General features: G+C 38.1%; 1 protein-coding gene and 1 long non-coding RNA gene across 2 annotated transcripts; both read right to left on the bottom strand.

The window, feature by feature from the left end:
* Positions 1–6,723: 6,723 nt before the first annotated feature.
* Positions 6,724–13,688, bottom strand: LOC145807720 (uncharacterized). Its single transcript, XR_014351024.1, has 3 exons — positions 13,517–13,688; positions 13,275–13,397; positions 6,724–6,999 (listed from the first exon to the last, which is right to left on the bottom strand). It is a non-coding gene; the product is annotated as an uncharacterized LOC145807720 (long non-coding RNA).
* Positions 13,689–14,306: 618 nt separating this feature from the next.
* LOC114273986 (feruloyl CoA ortho-hydroxylase F6H1-3) lies at positions 14,307–22,192 on the bottom strand. Its single transcript, XM_028215856.2, has 2 exons — positions 21,524–22,192; positions 14,307–15,114 (listed from the first exon to the last, which is right to left on the bottom strand). Exons 1-2 carry the CDS (start codon positions 22,075–22,077, stop codon positions 14,547–14,549), a joined length of 1,122 nt encoding a protein of 373 aa, XP_028071657.2. The 5' UTR covers positions 22,078–22,192; the 3' UTR covers positions 14,307–14,546.
* Positions 22,193–22,906: the final 714 nt, after the last annotated feature.

Below are 22,906 nucleotides of genomic sequence, written 5' to 3'. Positions count from 1 at the left end.
CAAAATTAATGGTGTCAAAACTCGATCTTCACCGTACACAACGAAGCCCTCGAGAAATTAACCAACTTTGATGAAGAACCTATGGCACAACTCTAATGGATCTTGAGAAATTAAGGTTTTGATCTAATTTGGCGTAGGGAAAAGTAGAGAGAATGAAGAGGAAATGTTTTTAGACAGAGAGAGATATACAAAAGTGATTTGAAATATCAGATTCACGAACTGATATAACATGGTCTGCTCGAGCGTGGAAAGCCCCGCTCAAGCATCGAATACACCTTCACAGTACTTTTGCAGACAGGTCAAACTTCTGAAACCAAACATTCTCCACTCGAGCGCATAAACGGACGCTCAAGCGGACAAGCAACTTCGAATGCATTTTGTATTTTTGCTTCGAGGGTGCTGCCCCTCGACCCCGCCAGGGCACTGCCCTCGAACCCGCCAAGGGGCGTTGCACCCTGGACCCCCGCGAGCTGACCAAGCAGCTTGATCGCCGACCTGCCCAGTCGAAGTGGCAAAACATGAAAGAATGATCAAAATCGGGATCGCTATAACCTTTCCCCCTTAAAGAATTTCGTCTCCGAAATTTCAAATCAAACTACCCAAACAAAGGGGTTTCTAGCGATCAAAGCCATGCTATTTCATTTTCAAATCACAATATTAACTCTCAACCAAATTCCACCATTTCTACCATGGTTATCTCATTAACAACAACCTCTCAAATACGCATAAACATGAAATTTCCTAAAAAGTAATGGCAACTCTCAACAACCTTATGCTTAAAACAACAATGTACATATCAACATGTGGTTAACAACTTTAAATACGTTTCCCTCAACACTAGGGAATATTACAAAGATAAACAACTTAAGCATTTTCAAACAAATCCGGAGATTTGGAGCGGACTTCCGTCTCCCGTTCCCGCGTCGCTTCTTCAATCCCATGGTGTCTCCACAACACCTTTACTAATGGTATAGTTTTGCCCCGTAGCACTTGCTCCAGGTATCTAATATTTGAACCGGTCGTTCTTCGTAAAAGGCATCTTCATCTACCTCCAAGTCAACCCAATCAAGAACATGAGAAGAGTCGGGTTCATACTTCCTAAGCATAGATATATGAAATACGTTGTGAACTCCCGAAAGTTGTGGCGGTAAAGCTAACCGGTATGCCATTTTCCCAATTCGCTCTAAGATCTCAAAAGGCCCAATAAAGCTTGGAGATAATTTACCACTCTTACTAAATCTCACCAAACCCCGCCTTGGTGAGATTTTTAGAAACATGGTCACCAACTTCAAAAGATAAAGGTCGTCTCTTCTTATCGGCATAACTCTTTTGTCGGCTTTGGGCCGTAGCTAACCTCTTTCGAATGAGAACAACTTTCTCGGTTGTCTCTCTAACAATTTCCGAACCCAGTAACGGTGCATCACCCACTTCGGCCCAACAAACCGGTGATCTACAAGGTCGCCATACAAGGCCTCAAATGGTGCCATCCCAATACTAGCTTGGTAACTATTGTTGTAAGCAAACTCAATCAATAGTAAGTGTCCTTCCTAAGGCCCTTTAAAATCAAGGATACAAGCTCTAAGTATGTCCTTCAAAATCTGAATGGTACATTCCGATTGTCCATCGGTTTGAGCATGATAAACGGTGCTAAGAGTCAACTTAGTTCCCAACGCCTCTTGAAGGCTTTGTCATAACCAGGCAGTAAAACAAGGATCCCTATCCGATACAATAGTCACAGGGACTCCATGAAATCGAACTATCTCTCTAATGTACAATTCTACCAAGCGTTCAACTGAGTCGCTGGTGCGCATCGGAATGAAATGTGTAAACTTAGTCAACCTATCAGCAATCACCCAAACGGCATCATTGCTTCGTTGTGTTCTAGGAAGCCTAACTACAAAATCCATGGTAACACGCTTCCATTTCCACTCAGCTATCGGTAAGGGTTGTAACAAACTCGCTGGTCTTTGGTGTTCGGCCTTCACTTGTTGACAAGCAAGGCACTTCGATACAAATAAAGCGACATCCCGTTTCCTACCCCTCTACCAAAACTGACGACTAAGATCATGATACATTTTAGTGCCTCCCGGGTGTATCGCAAAAGCGTAAGTGATGGAACTCCCGAAGTACTTCCTCTCTACAAAATTTTGGTACAAACAAACGGTCTAGGTAACGTACACTCAGATCCGAGTGAACGTTCAAACCTTTCTCTTCCTTCCCATTGGAAATCTTAACACGGATTGATTCCACATCACAGTCTCCTCGTTGTGCCTCTATAACCTTACTAACCAAGGTAGGTTGAGCATTCAAAGTAAACAAGGTAGCACTCTCTCCGGACTTATCTAAGTGCAAATCAAACTTGCCAATAACATCTAGCATATCGCATTCCTAAATGGCCACACTTACCAAACTACTCACAAATTTCGACTCAAAGCATCGGCCACCACATTGGCTTTTCCCGGATGATAGTGTAACTCAAAGTCATTATCCTTCAAAAATTTCATCCATCTTCGTTATCATAAATTCAAGTCTTTTTGAGAAAACAAATACTTTAGACTCTTATGATCTGAGAAAACCTGAAACTTTTCATACAAGAAATACCTCCAAATTTTCAAGGCAAAAATCACCGCTGCTAATTCTAAATCATGGGTGGGGTAATTCTTCTCTTGGGTTTTCAAATGTCGTGATCCGTTGGCCACAACTTTTCCCTCTTGCATCAAGACACAACCAAGTCCATCCCCGGACGCATCACAATAGACAGTGTAATTCAAACCCCTTTTCGGAATGATCAAAACTGCTGCGGTAGTCAATCTAGTCTTAAGCTCTTGGAATGACTTTTCACAAGTCTCACTCCACACAAATTTGATATCCTTTCTAGTCAACCTAGTTAAAGGTGCAACTAGTCTAGAGAAGTCCCTTACAAAACGTCGCCAATACCCCACTAATCCGAAGAAACTCCGGATTTCAAAAACATTCTTGGGTTATTCCCAATCCTTTACGGCATCTATCTTTGAGGAATTCACAGTCACTCCCTCTTTAGACACTACATGCCCCAAAAACTTCACCTCCATTAACCAAAACTCGCATTTTCAAATTTAGCATACAATTGGTGCTCACTAAGTAAACCGAGCACTACCCGCAAGTGAGTCTCGTGTTCCTCTTCAGAGGTTGAATAAATCAAGATGTCGTTCACAAATACAACCATAAAACGGTCCAAGTATTCTCGAAAAATTATGTTCATCAAATCCATAAAGGAAGCCAGTGCATTGGTCAACCCAAAAAGCATTACAAAGAATTCATAGTGGCCATAACGAGTACGAAAGGCCGTCTTCTGAATGTCCTCCTCCCGGACTCTCAACTGATGGTACCTCGACCTCAAATCTATTTTTGAGAAGTAACGAGACCGTCTAAGTTGGTCAAACAAATCATTTATTCTGGGTAGGGAATACTTGTTCTTAACTGTAACTCTATTCAACTTGCGGTAATCAACACACAATCGCAATGACCCATCCTTCTTTTTCGCAAAGAGAGCCAGCGCTCCCCAAGGCAATATACTAGGGAGAATAAAGCCCTTATCTAAAAGTTCTTGGAGTTGAATCTTCAACTCATGCAATTCGGCAGGTGCAAATCTATACAGTGACATGGAAAATCAGTGCCGTGCTAGGCACTGATTCAATGGAGAACTCGATCTCCCAATGAGGTGGTAAACTAGTAAGATTTTTTGGAAAGACATCCGAGTATTCACAAACTACCCTTGGTAACTCAACACGAGCCCTATCACTCTCACTATCCAAGAGAGTTGCAAGAAGGCCACTAAGCTTGCTCCTACTACGAGGGTCAACAACTGGCAACAAGGCTCTATCAACACGGTTCCCTAGAAAATAGAACGATCACCACCCAAAGTGCACGCCGGAACTCTCTGACGATAACAATCAATCATAGCTTGATAAGAACACAACCAATCCATGCCTAAAATGACATCAAAACTCGACATATCTAGTAACACAAAAGCAAACGGAAGTTGACGCCCGGCAACTTCTATTTCATAATCACGACAGCTACGGTTTAAATCAACTGTACCCCCAACAGGTGACTCTACTCTGAGTGGAGGCACTAACCGTGCTACCTCTAACCCCAATGCAGAAGCAAATGCAGTAGATATAAATGAATGAGACGCACCCATGTCTATCAATACATGAGCTAAAGAATTACACGCAACAAAAATACCTCTCACAACTGAGGATTCTGGTAACTGCTCTGGCACGGTAACAGTATACACATGCCCCTATGACCCCTGATTAACTTGCTCTCCTCTCGGAGCATAGGCCTATTGTACTGACTGAGTCGAAGTGGCTCCCTGATTAACTCGCGAAGCTTGGACTGATTGAGCCTGCTGGTGGTAGGGCTGAGCAAGGAATCCGTGAAATCCGTAATCCGATCCAGTCCAATCCAATCCAGTAGGTTTAGATTGGTTTTTTGAATCCGTGGTTTGGTTCCGGATTGAAAAATTAAAAATCCGTAGTTCACGGATTGGTTCCGGATTGAATCCCACGATGCCCGATTGGAACCGATCCGGACCGTATACAAATAGTCTATATTTTTATTATACACCCTCCTGCATAGTATCTTCTCTTATTTCATATAAAACTTAAATCCAAACCTAAATTTGCATAGTATCTTCTTTTATTACTTTTGTTTGCTAGTTTTTAGTGTTAATTTATAATGGTCTAAATACTTATGGTGGAACTAGTTTCTTTATGGTTGTTTAAATTCTAGAACAGTTTGTCGCTATTATGAAAAGACATATTGCTATTGTGAAACTAATATGATGCTATATTTATATTTTTATGAAAATAAAGTGTTATATATATATTTTTGTTATTTAATTATATAAATCCGTGGTCCTAAACCGATCCAATCCGTATTTAAATGGATTGGTTCGGATTGGTTCTACGATTTAAACGGATTGGATTGGTTCCAATTTTTCAGGATTCGTAAATAACGGATTGGTTCTGGTTTCACTCCAATCCGGTCCAATCCGGACCATACTCACCCCTAGCTGGTGGCTCTGAGTCTGCCTCGACCCTGATGCGCCAGATGCGCCTCCCAACTGTGGGCAAGTTCTCTTCGTATGCCCCGGCTGACCACACTGATAACAATTAAACCCTTGACCTTTATTCTGAGACTGAGACTGACTTTGAGATCGGTTAGGTGGTGGTAACATTAACTGTCCTCCTCCCTTCTGTAGGCATGAGAAGAATTTGTGACCCGGTTGGCCACACTTGAAACACGAGAAGCTACTTGATGCACTTTTTCCCGGACCCGCACTAGGCAAAGGAAAAGTGGATCTAGAATGCTGTGGTTGCGACTGGAATGGACAGATGTTCCTACTCTTTTTGTTCTGCCTATAGTCTCCTTGAGACTTTTGGCCCCTAGACCTTGAACTCCGAAACCTCTCCTCCTCGGCTTGTATGGAAATTTCTACATGTGTCGCTGTCTCCACAAGACGGTCATATTCCCAAATCATATTTTCCGACAAGCTTGAACATAATTTTTGTTTTCAATTTCTTTTCAAATTCAATGCAACAGCGCTCTTCCGTTGCCACTAACTCTGGTGCAAATCTGGACAAACTAGAGAAGACTGCCTCAAACTCGGCCACGGGCACGTCGAGTTATTTGAGGTCTTTAAACTCTTGCCTCAATCTCTCTCTAGCAGTGGGAGGTATGTACTTACCTTGGAAAGCAACCGCAAAGGCTTCTCATGTCGGCTCCGCTCCACTCTTGGCATATTTCCACCATTGACCCGCGTCTCCCTTAAGGTAGTAACTCTCTAGAGTCACTCTTAGTTCACTATCTTCGATGTGAAGCATCTCAAATGTCTTCACAGTTTGTTCGAACCACTCATCCGCTTTCTTGGGCTTGGGACCACCATGGAACTCATCCGGTTTGGCTGGCAAGAAATCTCTAGTAAGGAAACTCGCCCTTGACTTCGTGGTGTTCTCTCGGGTTTGATTCTCCACCGTCAACAAGTTCATAGACTTCCTTAAAACTCTTGCCATTTCTCGAGTTAGGGCCCCTATTACGGTTTGACCCGCTTATCCCACATGCTCGGCCATATTAGCTTGGCCGAACCCTTCTTCTTGCACCGGAACCCTATGGACAAGTACCTCATGCACACCTTGGCGAGCCCTACCACACCTCCCGCCTCTACCACTACAGACTTGACCCCTTCCAGACATCCTAATAAAGGACACGAGAAATAATTTAGCACATTAACTCATATGTGCTCGTAACTTGACTCACAAGTTCGACTACAACAATTCCATATATTTCTCTATCATATACACAATTCAATTTCACTTCACATAAGCACTTAGTCATGTATACACATACGGACTATTCTTTTACGATGAAATCCGTCCCACGAAAAATTAAGAATTCTTAGTAGAACGAATATTGATCAAGTACCCTTCTAATGAGACCTCAAGGAATTTAACAGACGCAAACAACATCCCAAAAGTCCAGTCTCATACCCATTTAGTCACATAAGCATGTTATCACATAGTCACAAAATGCATAATACTTCCTAAGCATGCTAAATGAACCCATTGTGGTTAAACAACCACTTTCCATGAGCTCAAAGCATTCAAACCCGGTAGCTCTGATATCAAGTTGTGAAGCCCCAAATTTCTACCCCAAATGATAATACAACAATCATGACTCGTTCAAGGAAAATCGAATATAAATCTCCAAACTTACATTACATGATATAATAGTTCTTCATGCAATAATACATTAATTTAACAACAAGTAAATAAACAAATAAATACCCCCAAGGGTTTATAAGTTTCCAAGGCTTGAGCTTGGTTACAAAAAACAGTTATTCAAATCCACACACATACAGTCCTTAGTTTACACACAAAGTCACAGCAAAATGAGTCTCGTACTCTCAACACACATTTCCTCGCCATTAATTAGGCAACATAATCACATCTTTTCCTGTACAAAAATCCTGTAGGGTGAGCATAAAACCTAATAGGAAATCCTTAACAAAGTATATACATTTTATACAAGTCTCAAGAGATGAAATGCACATGCCATGCTATGCTCTTTTGAAAAAAAAAAAATCACATCTTCATATTTGAAAACCCCCATGCTCAATGATGTCATGCAATTTCAATTCTTCAAAACTTAACAATTCATTTCAAGAGCCGTAAATACGACTCTGGTAATCCCTAGGTCCCTATCTGCAAGTAGACTATACAAGTACTACCAATTTGTCATTTTTACCGGTATTAGCCGGAAGGCTCGACACGTATCTACGCGAGTTTTTGATCTTTCACCCAAGACTCTCAGGCCAACTTATTCAATATCATTTACACCACCTATCAAGACTTATCAACGTATTTACCCCAAAACCATTCCATGAAAACTTGTTTCTCAACATTCTTTTCTCAATGCAAGTTTTCAAATCAACTTTCAAAGTTTAATGTAATCAAATGAATTGATATGCCAATAATACAAGATGAATATAAATACTTTTATTCCAATTCATTATTCAAGGAATAACACAATTCCCTCTTCTTAGGTATCCTCAACAATTAGTCATTTCAAGATTATTTCAACATTTTGAACAATAATTTTCAAAATGAACAATAATTCTCATATTCCTTGAAATTCATCATTTATATAAATATAAATAAGAAATTTTCCAAACATCCATTTATTTTGACACACAAAATAAATATAACAATATCATTCATGGATTTTCAGTCTCTTAAAAAAATCCGCAAATTCTAGGTTTTCTCACCAAACTATACAACTCAAATCTTTTAAATCTTTTGAAAGAAAACTTTCCAAAATCATCTTTTTTTTCAATCAACGAAGATCAAAACCCATAAGATCATTTTAAAAGAACAAGAGACAAATATACTTTCAAAATCGCTCAACTTCTTGAATCAATAATCAATTTTCAAAGCTGTTGAAAGATGATTTCGAAAATCATATAGATCTTGCAAAAACATATATATAACTTTAAGAAAATCCCTACCTCAAGTTTTGAAGAAGAAATGAGATGAAACCCCCAAAATCAATGGTGTCGAAACTCGATCTTCACCGTACACAACGAAGCCCTCGAGAAGTTAACCAACTTTGATGAAGAACCTATGGCAGAACTCTAATGCATCTTGAGAAATCAAGGTTTTGATCCAATTTGGCGTAGGGAAAAGTAGAGAGAAAGGAGAGGAAATATTTTTAGAGAGAGAGAGATACAAAAGTGATCTGAAATATTAGATTCACGAACTGATATAACATGGTCCGCTCGAGCGTGGAAAGCCCCGCTCGAGCGTCGAATACACCTTTCTAGTACTTTTGCAGACAGGTCAAACTTCTAGAACGAAACATTCTTTGCTCGAGCGCATAAACGGCCGCTCGAGCGGACAAGTAACTTTGAATACATTTTGTATTACCCGCCAAGGGGCGCTGCCCCCTGGACCCCCGCGAGCTGACCGGGCAGCTCGATCCCCGACTTGCCCAGTCGAAGTGGCAAAACATGAAAGAAGGATCAAAACCAAGATCGCTACAGTAGAGGTCGGTCACCCACCATGAATGTCAGGGCCCAAGGGCAGTTGGATTTAAGGACGCCGGGCTGATCTCTACCCTCATACCTTAGCCTCTTCGAGGAGGGTGCCTTCGACGAACCAGCCTCAGCAGGCCTCTTCTCAGCAGCGGAGGCACTTTTCTCAGCCTCGGCTAATTTAGAGATCGGTAAAATGTCCTCAGAGTCTATCTGAGTCACTGTTGCCTTGTCTTTGGCCTTTTTCACCCTCTTTGGCTTAGCCTTTGGTTAGGATTGTGAGGGGACTGTCACAACGCCAGGTATGTCGGCCAAGAGGTCTTTGACGACAGCCTTACTGTGTCCCATCTCGTCGGTGGTAGCGACAACAGTGACTATTATACCGAAATGGATTGCTGGTAGTGCAGTGGTATTTTGCCGACGTTCCAACTCGGCGATTCCGTTTATAATCCTAAAAGAGTTTACAACTAGTTGCATGGGGTTCAGTTTGTAATAGTAGAGGACCTCCGTAAAAAGGGTGTTGAGGGGGAATCTGACTCCTCCTTCAATGATGGAGACTATAAGAAAGGGCATGTAGTCCTTCCCAGGTATAATGAAGTCATTCTCTCTAGCCAACCGAATTTGAACGTCAGCTGGGATAGAAAACTCCTGCCTAAAGTACTCTAGCTTAGAAGGGGTGTCGACTCTCCACCTGAACATGCCCATTATGTAGGCCAAAGTGGGTCTAATTTCAGGTTTTTTGGTAAGAGGTTTGGAAAGTGGCAAATGATCTCGACTAAACCCTAGAGAGCACTGGAGTAAAGGTTTCTGAAAATTCAAGGGGGTTTTTTGGTTCGGTTTTTCTAAAAGAACAGAGTTCTAGATCAAATCCCAAACCTAAATCTATGCAAATACAGGAATCAAAGGCAAGAATCTGGAAATGAAGCAAAAAGACCAGAAAAGAAATGAAATTTAGACATCAGGAACGAAGCAGAAAGCAAAACGATAAATGTACACATCCAAAACTTCAAGACATTGAGTGAGTGTGTGAAGAATAATGTGCAAAGGTCACAGCAAAATAACATGATTTGACATTTTCATAAAAGACTACGCAAATTCAAGATTCAAGAACAGAAAATCGATTCATAATCGAAGAAAAGAAAGAAACAGAGTATAATCATGAAGACAGATTCAATAACAACAGAATATATACAAAATAATGAGGGCTGAAACTAAAATTAAAAGAAATGAAGAACTCACCGGTTGGGGCCGAGATTCGAGAACGCCGATTTGAGTTTCGCCGGAGTCAGACGGTGGCGACGGGAGAATGCTTTACCGAAGGAGGTAAATGGAGTGATTGCAGAGAGCTTCGAAGGTACAAAATGGGAGGTTAGAGAGAGAGGCTCTGAGCAGAGAGAGAGAGGGTGTTTTTGCAAAAGTGAAAAGACGAAGAGAGAAGGAGAATTTTGTTAAAATGCGAAAAGGCGGCAAACCATAAATGATATGCCTTGGATGGCGTGTCTGTCAGGTGACGTGCGCAGGAGCGACGCGACCTGGTGGCGCGTGTCAGGTACAAATCAATAAGAGAAGGACGTGTGAAGGAAACGGTTGAGAAAATCGTGCGTGACAGCTCATACGCAGATAGAATTCTTGAAGTTCTTAATTTAATGAGGCAAGAACCTCGGCAAGAGGAACGGTCTTGGATAAGGAACTTGAAGAACTTGGTTCTTGGTTCTTAGTCATGTCAAGCCGACGTGTGATGATCTCGCTCATGAAGGATGGAATACGTCTTAGCCGATGTGCTATGTAGACGAATGATATAGATTTCATCACCTCAGGATGCCGAGGCAATAGAACCTAGGAGGCAGTTGTGGGGACATATTTTGTGAATGACAACACGTGGCCAAGGTGGCACCGGAGTGTCAGCTGAGATGCCAAGTGTCTTGGTCATGTTACCGAGGTTATCTTATCTGCGGAGATAACGGAATCCGAAATGAGCGGATAAGAGACAAGAGTCCTAAAATGGAAGAGGACCTCAGTATGGATAAAGATGAAACTCTTAAGGAGTTTATCTCTATCTGGCTGGGAGTCCAAGATGAGTATTGAACCAGAGTCCATTGAAGTTAGGCTTCTACAGAGATCAGGTTAGTGCTGGCTATAAAAGTAAGGCACCCTCGTGGGTTTAAGGTACGCCTTTTGTATTTTGACTAGTGAGTTGAGCACTATTTACTATCTTTGAGAGATAATTAAGTACTGACTTGATCGTCAGAGTGTCCCCGAGTGGACGAACCACCACCGGAGTCTTATCTTTCTATGACAGGTTGTTCGGACGTGATTTATTCTGCCTGTGCTCTCTTGCTAAGTTCCTATTTGGCAGTGTGGTTGGAAATCAGCACCCACATATCTATACCAACTTAGCTAACTAACTCTGACAAACTCTCCAACAAACTTAAAAATTCGATTTGTTTAGATATAAAATATTTTTTAATAGAAAATATTTTCTATATAAAAAAGTGTTAGAAAATGTTTTCAAAAAAAATATTTTTCTTTTGTTTGGTGGCGGCGTTGGTGATGGCCGAGATGGTGGCATAGTGGTGGGACGATGACAACTATGATGGCGACGGTAGTGGCAATGACCGTGGTGATAGTAGTATGGTGGTAGTGGTGTGATGATATTGGCAAAATTTTAGTCAGAAAAATATTTTGTCAAAATAAATTTATTTTCCATTGACCATGAAAAATATTTTCCTTTTGATTTTTGTTTTCTATTGTACCAAATATAAGAAAATACAAAAAATATTTTTAAAAAAATATTTTTAATCCAAACAAATGGAGCGTTAGTGATCCACCATTTAACTAAATGAAACTAACTCTTTTCCGTTACCCCATTATCCAATAGTCCCATGGTAGGTTGTTCTAGTAGAGAGGTTTGGATGGAGGAAGTCCCACCTTGGTGGCTTCAGCTAGTAGAGAGGTGGTTCTAGTTTCCTTTCACCCATCTAAAAAAAAAAAAAGTTCCCATGAGAGGTGGGAGACAAACAAACTCTCTTACCATGCACATTATCCAAGAGTCCCATGGGAGGTGGGAGACAAGAGGGAGGGATTAGGAAGGGGAGCTCTTATTTGCACAGTATACATTATGTTTTTTTTTTTTTTTTTTTTTTAAAAAAAGTTAATTACAATTCTATCCTTCAGACAAATTACCATTAAGGATAATCACACCTCTCCAAATCCCACCATCGCCGGCCACTACAAAACCCCAGGCCACAGGCATCACCACCAGCCCCCCAACACCGTGAAGAGTTTTTGATTAATGTATGAGTTATGAAGAGTTTTGGATCTCACTATCCAGTTTTGGCTAATTGTCCCAAGGGCATCAGATTGAAGGCTTCTGTGTACCAAGAAAACACTGAGAAGGAACCAACAAACCTTCAAGGAGTTGCTGAAAGTTCAATATTCATAGATCAATCAAGAACTTCTTCAAGATCAAAGCGGTTCTTGAAGGACACTTAAGCGATTGATGTTTGTGTGTATTTTGCATCACAAATTTGGCCGACTTCCAAACTGACCAGAAACCATAAGGAGAATTGTTACAGGTAAATTGCAGGAAAAAGAGAAAGAGACACAATGGAAATAACAGTATAGTAATTTCGGTTAGAAAGGTATGCAAATATAGATAGACCTATGAGATGTGAAATGCCTTGTGAACATGACAAGTTTTACAATCATTTGTCAAAAGAAAAGGAATTTCAATACAACAATGGATATTACCTGATTTGCTTTCTTCTAAGAACTATGAGAAAGTTCGTCCGGTTTGATGCCTCTATGCATAAATCCTTTGGAAATCAAACTCTATAATGCATCATACAGGAAACATTTATGATAATTACAGAATGCAGTCATTTTTAAGCATCCAATTTGACTTCTTTTTTTTACCGTCACCAGTTAGAGAACAACTAAGGATATATATTCAAAGAAGAGAACAAGTCCTTCGCATTATAAAGTATACTGTCAAACTGGATTTAAGGAAAAGCCCGAAGAATGCAAGAGCCTAATGTGCAAATTGTGATACACCCTTAGTGCTACAGTACCAAGAAGGCCTTACCACTTCCACCTTAGCTACTATAATGTTCAATCATTTTGCATATTAACGTTCCTGTTGTCTGCTTTTTAAGAACAAAGGTACACACATACACGCATAAGCTAATAAAACAGATTATACGGATAAGAAAATTACACTGGCAATAAAATATGAAAACAGAAATTATCAAAAAGAAAGAATTTTTGTTTTTGTTTTTGTTTTTTTTTTTTTTTTTTTTTTTTTTGTATTCTTCTTTTTTGTATAGCCAAGAAAGTAAAATGTGGGCTCTGCTAATTCAGGGCGTAAGGATAATATTTTTCTGTAGAGTGCAACATTCATTGATAAATTTATTCTGGTACTCTATCCCACGTAAATTAAACCAACCATATAACTTGTAAACACGCAACTGAGAACTGTTAACACAATAAAATCATTACTCAAAATACAAGTTTCTGAGGAAGATAACATAATGGGACAAGGCATGGTGGTTGCATAGTTTCCTGGAAGCACAAGATATAGAGCTTGGTAAAGTCTGATGTCATGACATGGCATGTTGAAGTTCTTAGAGGTTGCGAATATTAATTGAATCAGTTTTAATTTATTAGAGAAATTTACAAGTTTCAGCTTACTAATGCTGACCTTATTCCTGTATGGGTGAATTGCACTCCGAGGTCAGCACCATATATTTTCACTTCATGATCCGAGCTGGTTCACCCCCGAAGCTGTATAGCGTAATTCATTTCCATCAATTCTGTATGTAAACTACCATGAACATACATAAACACAATTAAATATATATAGATATATGAGTTCAGTAATAAATCATACCAAATTAAATAAGATCCAAATATGTACAGCCCATCCAAATATGAAGCACTTACAGAAGATTCCAGAAATCGCATGGCGTCCTCCAGGGGCCTGGCCTCCAGACAAAAGCATTATGATGTTCAAGCTCTACCCCAGCACAAGCTTACCCGAATTGCCCACCACCAACATTGTGGAAGGTTGCCCAAACTGGCAAGGAAAGAGCTTCGTGATCCAATACAAAACCCCAACTCACAATCAGCATAATCAAATTTCAAGAACTTGCAACCACAGATTCTAAGATTTCCTCAACTAAACCCCTCTATCTAAGTAGCTATTATTTTGTTAAACAAACTACAACTTTACCAAGTCTTTATGTGGAGTTGTTCAATTATTCAATTTCTGATTTCCAAAAAAGAGAAAATTTTAACTAGTTAAAGCAAATCAATGATATACCAGAGAACAATCTTGGAAATAAAAGACCATGACCAGAATTTAACAATCAAAATTCAACATCCACTTCCATAAAAGCTTCACGGTTTCCATAGTACTCAGACAAAGCAAAACAGAAGCTGAAACAGAAAGGAGCCTTAATCACCAAAAGGCCGAAACCAGGCAAACCAAGCTTCACATTAATTCATTACAGTCATAATTGCATGACATTTCTACTGCTTGACTAGTTTTATATGGGATAATTGCAATGTCATTTATCCGTTGTAATTTGCATCTGCAGGTTGTCAATTCAATTCAGTTATTATAAACAATGTCGCTATTGCAGATGGTTGTTAATGTTCAATCCAAGGCTCTTGTTATCTACAATAATAGTATAACACTATGCATATCTTAGATTATGTTCAATTGTTATACTTCATTCATAATATCATACCTCAATTTATTTATCTATAATTGCATAATATTTTCACATGCGTCATATAGTCTAAAAACATGCAATACAAAGATCAAAGATATTAGTTTTTTTGGGTAATACAGTATGATCTACTCAAGTTTACAGAAAGAGACTATACCTCTCCCTTTACACTCCATTATTGTTTTGCATCCAATACATGAAAGAGAGCTTGCAATAATGCAATGCTTAGAAATATGATATCAAATTTTAGCATATTCAATAGTCTGCTTCCCTTCATGAGGCTTACTGAAGAAATAATTGAAGTAATCGGAGTAGAGAACTTGCTTATATATTGGCTTCTCTCCAAGTTGTAATGCTTCTGGCAGAGGACCCATAACTGCATTAGGACCTGGGTTCACAAAGATGGGGACTGAAATCCTGTGCTTCCTTGCACTGGTAACAGCACGGTGCTCTATGCTTTTGTAACGATCGTTACTCATAATCTGTAGTACATCACCAATATTGACTATGAGTGCTCCCTTAACAGGCGTGACATGGATCCAGCCTTCTCTTCCTCGCACATAAAGACCGCCAGTGTCGTCTTGAAGGAGGATGGTGATTGTTGAGGCATCGGAGTGAGGTCCAACTCCGGCTGTGAGATCAGGGTTTGGACATATGGGATAGTGGTTAAAATTAACAATAAGGGTACCCATTAACAGATTTTCCTTGGTTGCACCTATCTCCTCCACATTAAGTCCCTTCATTAGCACCTTTAGGAGCCTTTGGATGACTGGTTTAGCCCACTTCATGTATTCCAAAAGTTGATCCCTTCAAACAATTAGTCAATAATCAAGAAGAATCAATCTTCAAATAATACCAATGGCCTCAAAATTAACTCTTATTGAACAAGACACAATGAATCTGACAAATTCAATGTGTGAATGCAACAAGCTGTTGAAAAATCGTTGCAAAAGAAGAAAAACGAAACCAAAAAAAAAAAAAATTGTTAACTTGGCTTTCCGGTGAATTGAAGTGACCAATTTCAGCCCGTAGGCAAAATAGGTAAAAGAGTTTGGCAACCCTTAGACACGGGGTCTTTTTCCATGTAGAAAGAAAGATATGTCGCTGAAATCAATCTGGCAAGTGATCCTTGATATCAATCTAGCAAGTGATTTTTCTCGGATTTCTTGATTGAAGGGACTGCAAACCATAATTGTGGGATAAAAAATGAAGAATATTATCTAACAACTTCAACAAAAATTTAATGAACTACGACATAGATAGAGATTAAAATCAAAGATAACAAAAGAATGTGGCTTAAGTGCTTAACTCATCCGGTAAATTAATTTGAGCTAGTTCATGGGCCACAACTGTTTCCATAATGCCGTTATGTAACTGTATGGGTGGTTACCACCACATCTCATGGTCGTGTGATTGAAAATCACAGCCATAAAGGCCACCACCATTATGTAACATCAATTACGACCGTTACACCTTCGTTTTTAGCAGAATAAGCACTGTTACAAAAATGTTAAATCTACATCCTTTTTAGTGTCCAATCTTTAAGTTATAGAAGATTTGAGTTGCTATCAAAATTAGATGAGATTAGTCCTCCCGCTTTTGATTTCTCAAAGAAATTTTTTTACTTTTTTACTTGACTCTTAGATTATTAACTTAGATCTATTTGGCTTTAGGTTAGATTTACTGAACAAAGCGTGGATATCATGTTTTGTACTTTTACATTAGTAAGTTGTTGACATATTGCACTATGAATTTTTGTTTCTGACTTCAGGAATATTAATATTAAACATGCTTTGTGTGTGTGTGTGTGTGTGTGTGGGTGTTTTTTTTTTTTTTTTTTCGCATAACAATGAAAAGTTATTCACAAGTACAATCAATAAAACAAAGAAAATTAAATATATCCAACAAAAGAAAAAAAATCTCCATAGTGACTTAAAATGAGTGTAAAAATTAGTGTACATATATTAAACTGAATTCAAAAATGAAAAATAAATAATAAAAAAACTTAAAACCTAAACCCTAATAAATGTAATTTTGAAATAAAAATGTTTCTCGAAATTGTGTGAAGAAGAAAAAAAATGTATGGCTACGCTACAGCTTACGCCATGCAACTGCATTGACGTCCCCGTAATGCCACTGTTACCATTACCGTGGCCACCAACTATTACTTAAAACCTCTTGTACTCTCTCAATTGAGAGGTCATGTACCAATTTTTATTAAAGGCAAAAAATTGATTATTTCTTTCCAATAAAGAACTCTTCCTTTAAGTTATTCAGTTGGCTACTTTTTGTACTCTCCCAATTGATAGATAAGTGATGAATTCTTAATAAAGGAAAAGATTTATTATTTCTTCTTAATTAGCAATTAACTTATTTATTTCTTCTGCAATTCGACGCTGTGATTATTGATGTTGATGTTAAATTGTCCAATTTAATATAATTCTCATCATATTTAAGCGTAAATTACACTAACCTCCCCTAATGTTTGAAGAAAATACAACAAACCTCACAATTTTGATATAATTACATTCGATTCACTCTCTTAAAATTTAAATTAACATAACACTTAAACCCCATTACTTTCAATATTTCATATGGATGAAAAAAATGATGTTATTATTTCTTTTACAATAAAATGTATACCTTTTTTTTTATATATTTATTTTTGTATCTTTACTCATCAGTTCTGGTCCATTTAATTTTATTAATAAAGAAGTCAGTGAAAGAGGATCTCCAATTATTCACATTATCTTTCATCAAATTTAAATTTAATAAAAAAAAATACTAGAAAAGAATCTTTAATCATTTCATCAAATGTTCATTAAATTAAGGAAAAGTCGTTTTTTTATCAAATTTAAATTTGATAAATATTTAAAAAGACAAAGCATTGAAAATAATTATGTCAAAACGATTAGACTAGTTATATTTTCTTCAAATCTCACAAGTGTAATTTACCCTATTATGTCAAAACGACGAGACTAGTTATATTTTCTCCAAATCTCATCAATGTAGGCAAATTTCCCCTACATTACGCATCCCCTACAATAGCCATCCTTTTTTTGTTTTTTTTTTTTTATTTGAGTCACATCGGTTCTCTAACACTATGTTTGGGAATTTAGAAAACAAAAGAAAAGAAAGAATTACTTAAGATATAAAAGAAAAGAAAAGAAAAGAAAAGAAATGAAATGATTATGATTTCTCTCCATCATGTTTGGTTAGATTTCATAAGAGTATGGGTCTTCTGAAAATTCTGAGGATTCATCAGTTCCAGAAGAAGGAAATGATGGCATGGAGGATAGGGCAGAGCTCTTTGATCCTAATCTTGATTGGTTATTCCATGAAAATGCAGCTTCGGACTCTGATAGCAAGGAATGCAATGAGGGTAAGGAATGTGATGGTGGTTCTGATTCTTGTGAAAAGGTCCGTGACTCTTGTGAGCAGGGCAATATGAAGTCTGTACTTTCCGACCATAATCAGGGAGCTTTTTCTGCAATAGTTTCTGGGTCAGTTTTGGAGAGGGGGAGGGAATCACATGATGTTCCAGTCTATCATCATTCTTGTGGGATGGCTTCCATTAGGGAGGATATTGTGTCTCATGCAATCAATAATAGCTTGGCTACCACTAACAGTTTGGTTCCACCTGCAGCTAATGAGGAAGATCATAGGACTGGACTTTCTGAGGGGGTATCTCCGGATCATGGGCTAGGAGTTGACAGTGTTTCTGGGACTGATGTTGATGAATCTGAGCGATGGTTGAGAAAAATGAGTAAATATGTATCCTTTCCGTTGGAGGAAGGGGATGTCCCCCATTTTGTGCACTTGCTTGACACACTTGGGTTGTCTCTAGTAAAGAATAATGGGTTTAAGTCTAGATCCAAGAAGAGGGAGTTTGTACCCAAAGGGGGCAACACTCAAAAAAGTTCGGGGCATAGAAAAGGGTGGAGGGAGCTGAGGAATCTTAAGAGTGACATTAATTATGAGGGAAGGGAGAAGGAGGTCAAGGGTGGTCTAGGTGCTCAATGAAGATTTTGAGTTGGAATGTTAGAGGACTACGGTTCCGTAGAAAGAGGGCAGTAATAAAAGAATTTTTTAAAGTGCATCAGCCAGATATAGTCATGCTTCAAGAGACTATGTGCGAGGAGTGTGATAGGTCTTTTATTTAGAGCATTTGGGGGACTCGATTTAAAAAGTGGGCTGTATTACCTTCTAGTGGGAGGTCAGGGGGTATTTTGATTATGTGGTATGATAGAATAGTTTCGGAGTGTGAAATACTTTTGGGGGCTTTTTCATTGTCTATCCAGTTTCGCAATCGGGACAATAGTGAGTGATGGTTAACAGGAGTTTATGGTCCTAATAGACCTAGGGAAAGTCAGGTTTGGTGGGAGGAATTGGGGGGTTTATTGGGGCTCTGTGTGCCTAATTGGTGTGTGGGCGGTGACTTCAATGTGGTTAGGCTCGTGTCTGAAAAGCTTAATGGGACTTCTTCCAATAAAAGCATGAGGGATTTTGATTCTTTCATTAGGGAGGGTGAATCGATTGATCTCCCTTTGAGCAATGCTAGGTTTACTAGGTCTAACCTTCAAGAGAATCTTGTGTGTTGTAGATTGGATAGGTTCCTTCAAACCTTGGGGTGGGAAGGGTTGTTTCCCGATATTAGACAAGAGGCATTGCCTAGGGTTGTGTCCGATCATTGCCCAGTGATATTTGAGAGTTGCCCCTTCAAATGGGGTCCTTGTCCCTTTAGGTTTGAGAAAGCGTGGTTGGAGGATCGTCCTTTTAAGGGCTATTTTAAGGTTTGGTGGGAGAGCTGTAGTCCCCAAGGGTGGGAGGATTTTAAATTCATGCGTAAGCCGAAAGGGGTCAAAGAAAATTTGAAAGTCTGGAAGCATGATGTCTTTGGTGATTTGAATATTTTGGGGAAAGTTCTGTCCAGAAGAATTAGAGATGTTCTTGGGGAAACGATTTCTGCTTCACAGGGTGCCTTCGTGCATGGAAGGCAAATTTTGGATGTGGTCCTAGTGGCCAATGAGGTTGTGGAGGAATATAGAGCGTCACGTAAGGAGGGGGTAGTATTTAAGGTAGACTTTGAGAAAGCATATGATCATGTGGATTGGGGTTTTTTGGACTTTGTTTTGGAAAGGAAGGGTTTCGGTTTTAAGTGGAGGAAGTGGGTTTGGGGGTGTGTGTCATCGTGCAATATGTCGGTTATTGTGAATGGAAAAGCGGAAAATTCTTTTCATGCATCTCGGGGATTAAGGCAGGGAGACCCATTATCACCGTTTTTATTTATCGTAGTGGTTGACGTGTTGGGGAGGTTAATTGATGTTGCTAGAGATAAAGGGGTTACTGAGGGGATTGTGGTGGGTAGAGATATGATTAGTGTGACTCATTTGCAGTTTGCAGATGATACCATATTTTTCTCTTCTAAGGAGGAAAGTATGGTCTGTAATCTACTTATGCTCTTGAGGATCTTTGAAGTTGTATCCAGCCTTAAGGTCAATCTCACTAAGAGCTGTGTTGGGTATTAATCTTGAGCGTAGTTGCGTGCTTCGTATGGCAGAAGTGTTGGGTTGTCCCATTGAGAAGCTCCCTCTCAAGTATTTGGGGCTCCCATTGGGTGGCGATCCTAGAACAGAGGCCTTTTGGAATCCAGTCCTTGTTAAGATTGGGAAAAGATTGGAGGGTTGGAGGCAAGCATTGTTGTCTCGGGGTGGGAGATACACTTTGGTATAATCAGTGTTGAGTTGTATTCCTATTTATTTTTTGTCCCAATTTTGGGAGGATGTTTGGGTGGGGGTGACATCTTTTGATAAAGCTTTTCCACTTTTATACCGATTGGTTCATCTTCGAAATGTGTCAATTGCGTCGGTGGCATGTTCTAATGTGGCACCAATCACTTGGAATTTCAATTTCCTTAGGAATCTAAATGATAGGGAGTTTCTTGAGTTGGCATCTTTGTTGACATTGATTGATGGGGTTTCCTTAGTTTCATCTCCCGATAAAAGGGTATGGAATATCAATTCTTCAGAGGTCTTTTCTTGTAAATCTTTGTTTGACAATCTCATTGATAAGTCCTCCGTTCCTTTGTTTCTCTTCATATGAAAATCTGGAAAGCGGGTGTTCCTCATAAAGTGAAATTTTTCACGTGGTCTTTAATTCATAGGGGTGTCATGACCAATGACTTTTTCCAAAGGAGAAGGCCTAATCACTATCTTTGCCCTCAATGGTGCGTGATGTGCAAGAGGAGTTCGGAATCGGCGGATCATCTCTTTCTTCATTGTTTGGTGGCTATGCAGTTATGGCAGCGTCTATTTGGTTTGTGTGATGTTAAATGGGCTCCTCCACGGGATTGCACACATATGCTTCTTGTTAAGTTTGATGGGTTCAGCGGCTCTAAGAAAGCCAAAACCTTGTGGTCTTGTATTGTTTGTGCTATTTTCTGGATTATTTGGCTGGAAAGGAATTCAAGGATTTTTGATGGAAAGGAGGCTAATGTAGACTCTTTGTGGGATAGGATTGATTTTTTGTCTTTATTTTGGACTTTTGTGTCTCCTCCGTTTAAAGAAGTTCCACTTTTCTTGATTTCTAGGGATTGGTTTGCTATTTGCAACCCTTAGTGTTTGGATTTTCTTGTTTTCTCTTTCTTTTTTTTTTTGACAGCTGTTTTTATTCTAATTGGGTTCTTGTTCATTATATGAGGACTTCTTGTCCTCCACACTTTCTTCTTTAATAAAATTTCTTGTTAGCTTTCACCAAAAAAAAATAAAAATCATAAGAGAAAAAAAAAAAAAAGAAATTATTTTATATTATATTACCAAAACAATTTTTTTACATTTTCAATCATTTTATTTATTTTATTTTTATTGGGACAAAAATGGTATTATGAAAATATTGATTACTTTTCTCTCTCAATCTCTTCACTTTTGGAAAAACTGATAAAAGAAATGAGTTTCTCTCTGTTTCTTTTAATTTCTGTTCAATTCTCTCTACTTAAGTTATCCAAATAAATAAGAAAAATACATATCTCCATGCTCTTTTTTTGTTTTGTTTTTTTTCAAATCACGCAATCCAAGCATAGCATAAGTTTTGAACAACTTTCCGTAAAAAATTAAAAAATTACACTTGCCACCAAACAAATAATCTCCTATTGTATTACCAAAACAAATAAATAAATAAATAAACTCATGAGATAAAGTTGAAAAATTGAAATACATACCTGGAGACAGAAGGCCATGAATCAGAACCTTTTGAATCATCTTCATCTTCCACTGAACCATTATCACCATTACAATAAATGTGAGTAAGGTAATCTTTCCACTCCAAAACCTTTTCCTTATGGGGGGTGAAGCTAGTCTTCAACTGCACACTAGTGTTGGTGTTGTTCTTGCCATTGAAGATGTACTTTCTTCTCTCCTCAACCGGTAACCCAAAGAACCGGTGACCCGCCTCCATCACATTCTCAAGGACTTCCAAGGGCACTCCGTGATTGACGATCTGAAAGAATCCGAATTTCTCAGCTGCTTCGCAGATCGATTCTGAGACCTTTGGGTCATCGTTGTCCCAATTCGATACATCGATGATTGGTATGGAAGAGGACGATGATGAATCACAAGATGTTGGTGGTGCCACGTGGATCCGATCTTCAATAGATTGGATGAATTGGTTGGGGACTGTTTTGAGGCGTGTGTCTGAAAGACCTTTGACTCCATTGCCTTGGTTGAGCACGAAATCGAGGACGTCAAAGGGCTCAGAGAGCTTCGCCATTTGCATCGCATATGGTGGAGGTGGAGTAGGTAGGTGAAGAGGAGAGGAATACAACTTGGCGCAAATGTACAGTATAATCCTCTGTCTCAACAGTTGGAGAAGCGACTATAACTTATTTTCTGACAAGTTATAGTTTATAGTTGTGAATATAAATTAATTTTTGATTTATAAATTAAAATTTTTTTTATTTAAAAAATAAGTTGATTTTTTATTTATAAAAGATTATAAGTTGTATTATTAAGTTAAATTAAATATATTAAAATAGTTTAAATTAAATTAAAAATTAAAATAAATCAGAAATAAATCTTACCAAACAAGGCCAATATAAGAATAATTTTTATACGCGGATAAAATATACACATTATTATTATTGACTTTGTTAGTGTATTCATTATATTTATATTATTTAAAAAATAATAAGAGATATATATAAATTGATAGGAGATAGTGTTACGTGGTATCTTATTAATATATAAAAAAATTTAAACACCGTAGACACCTTATAATTATTAAGAACATGAAACCAAATGACACATAATTTTATATTTTTTTAATCATAATTAAAATAAATAAAAAAATTTATAACCAAAAAATATATAAGATATAATTAAAAATTTTATGACTGATAACTACAATAAGATCATAGTTAAAGAAAAAAATTAACTATAACTAAAAGAAAAATAACATAATTTAATAGTGTATAATAAATTTTTTTATATTTTTAAGAAAAATTTCACACTTATTAATAGTTTTATTAAAAATATAAGAGATTAAATATGATTAATTATCAAAAATAATAATATTTAAATATCAACTAATATTTAAAAATGTATTA

The sequence above is a fragment of the Camellia sinensis genome, chromosome 14, assembly GCF_055761805.1.
Source record: "Camellia sinensis isolate YWXY chromosome 14, ASM5576180v1, whole genome shotgun sequence".
Taxonomy (NCBI): domain Eukaryota; kingdom Viridiplantae; phylum Streptophyta; class Magnoliopsida; order Ericales; family Theaceae; genus Camellia; species Camellia sinensis.
Note: the sequence above shows the minus strand (reverse complement) of the source record. Positions and strands in the feature narration are given on the sequence as shown.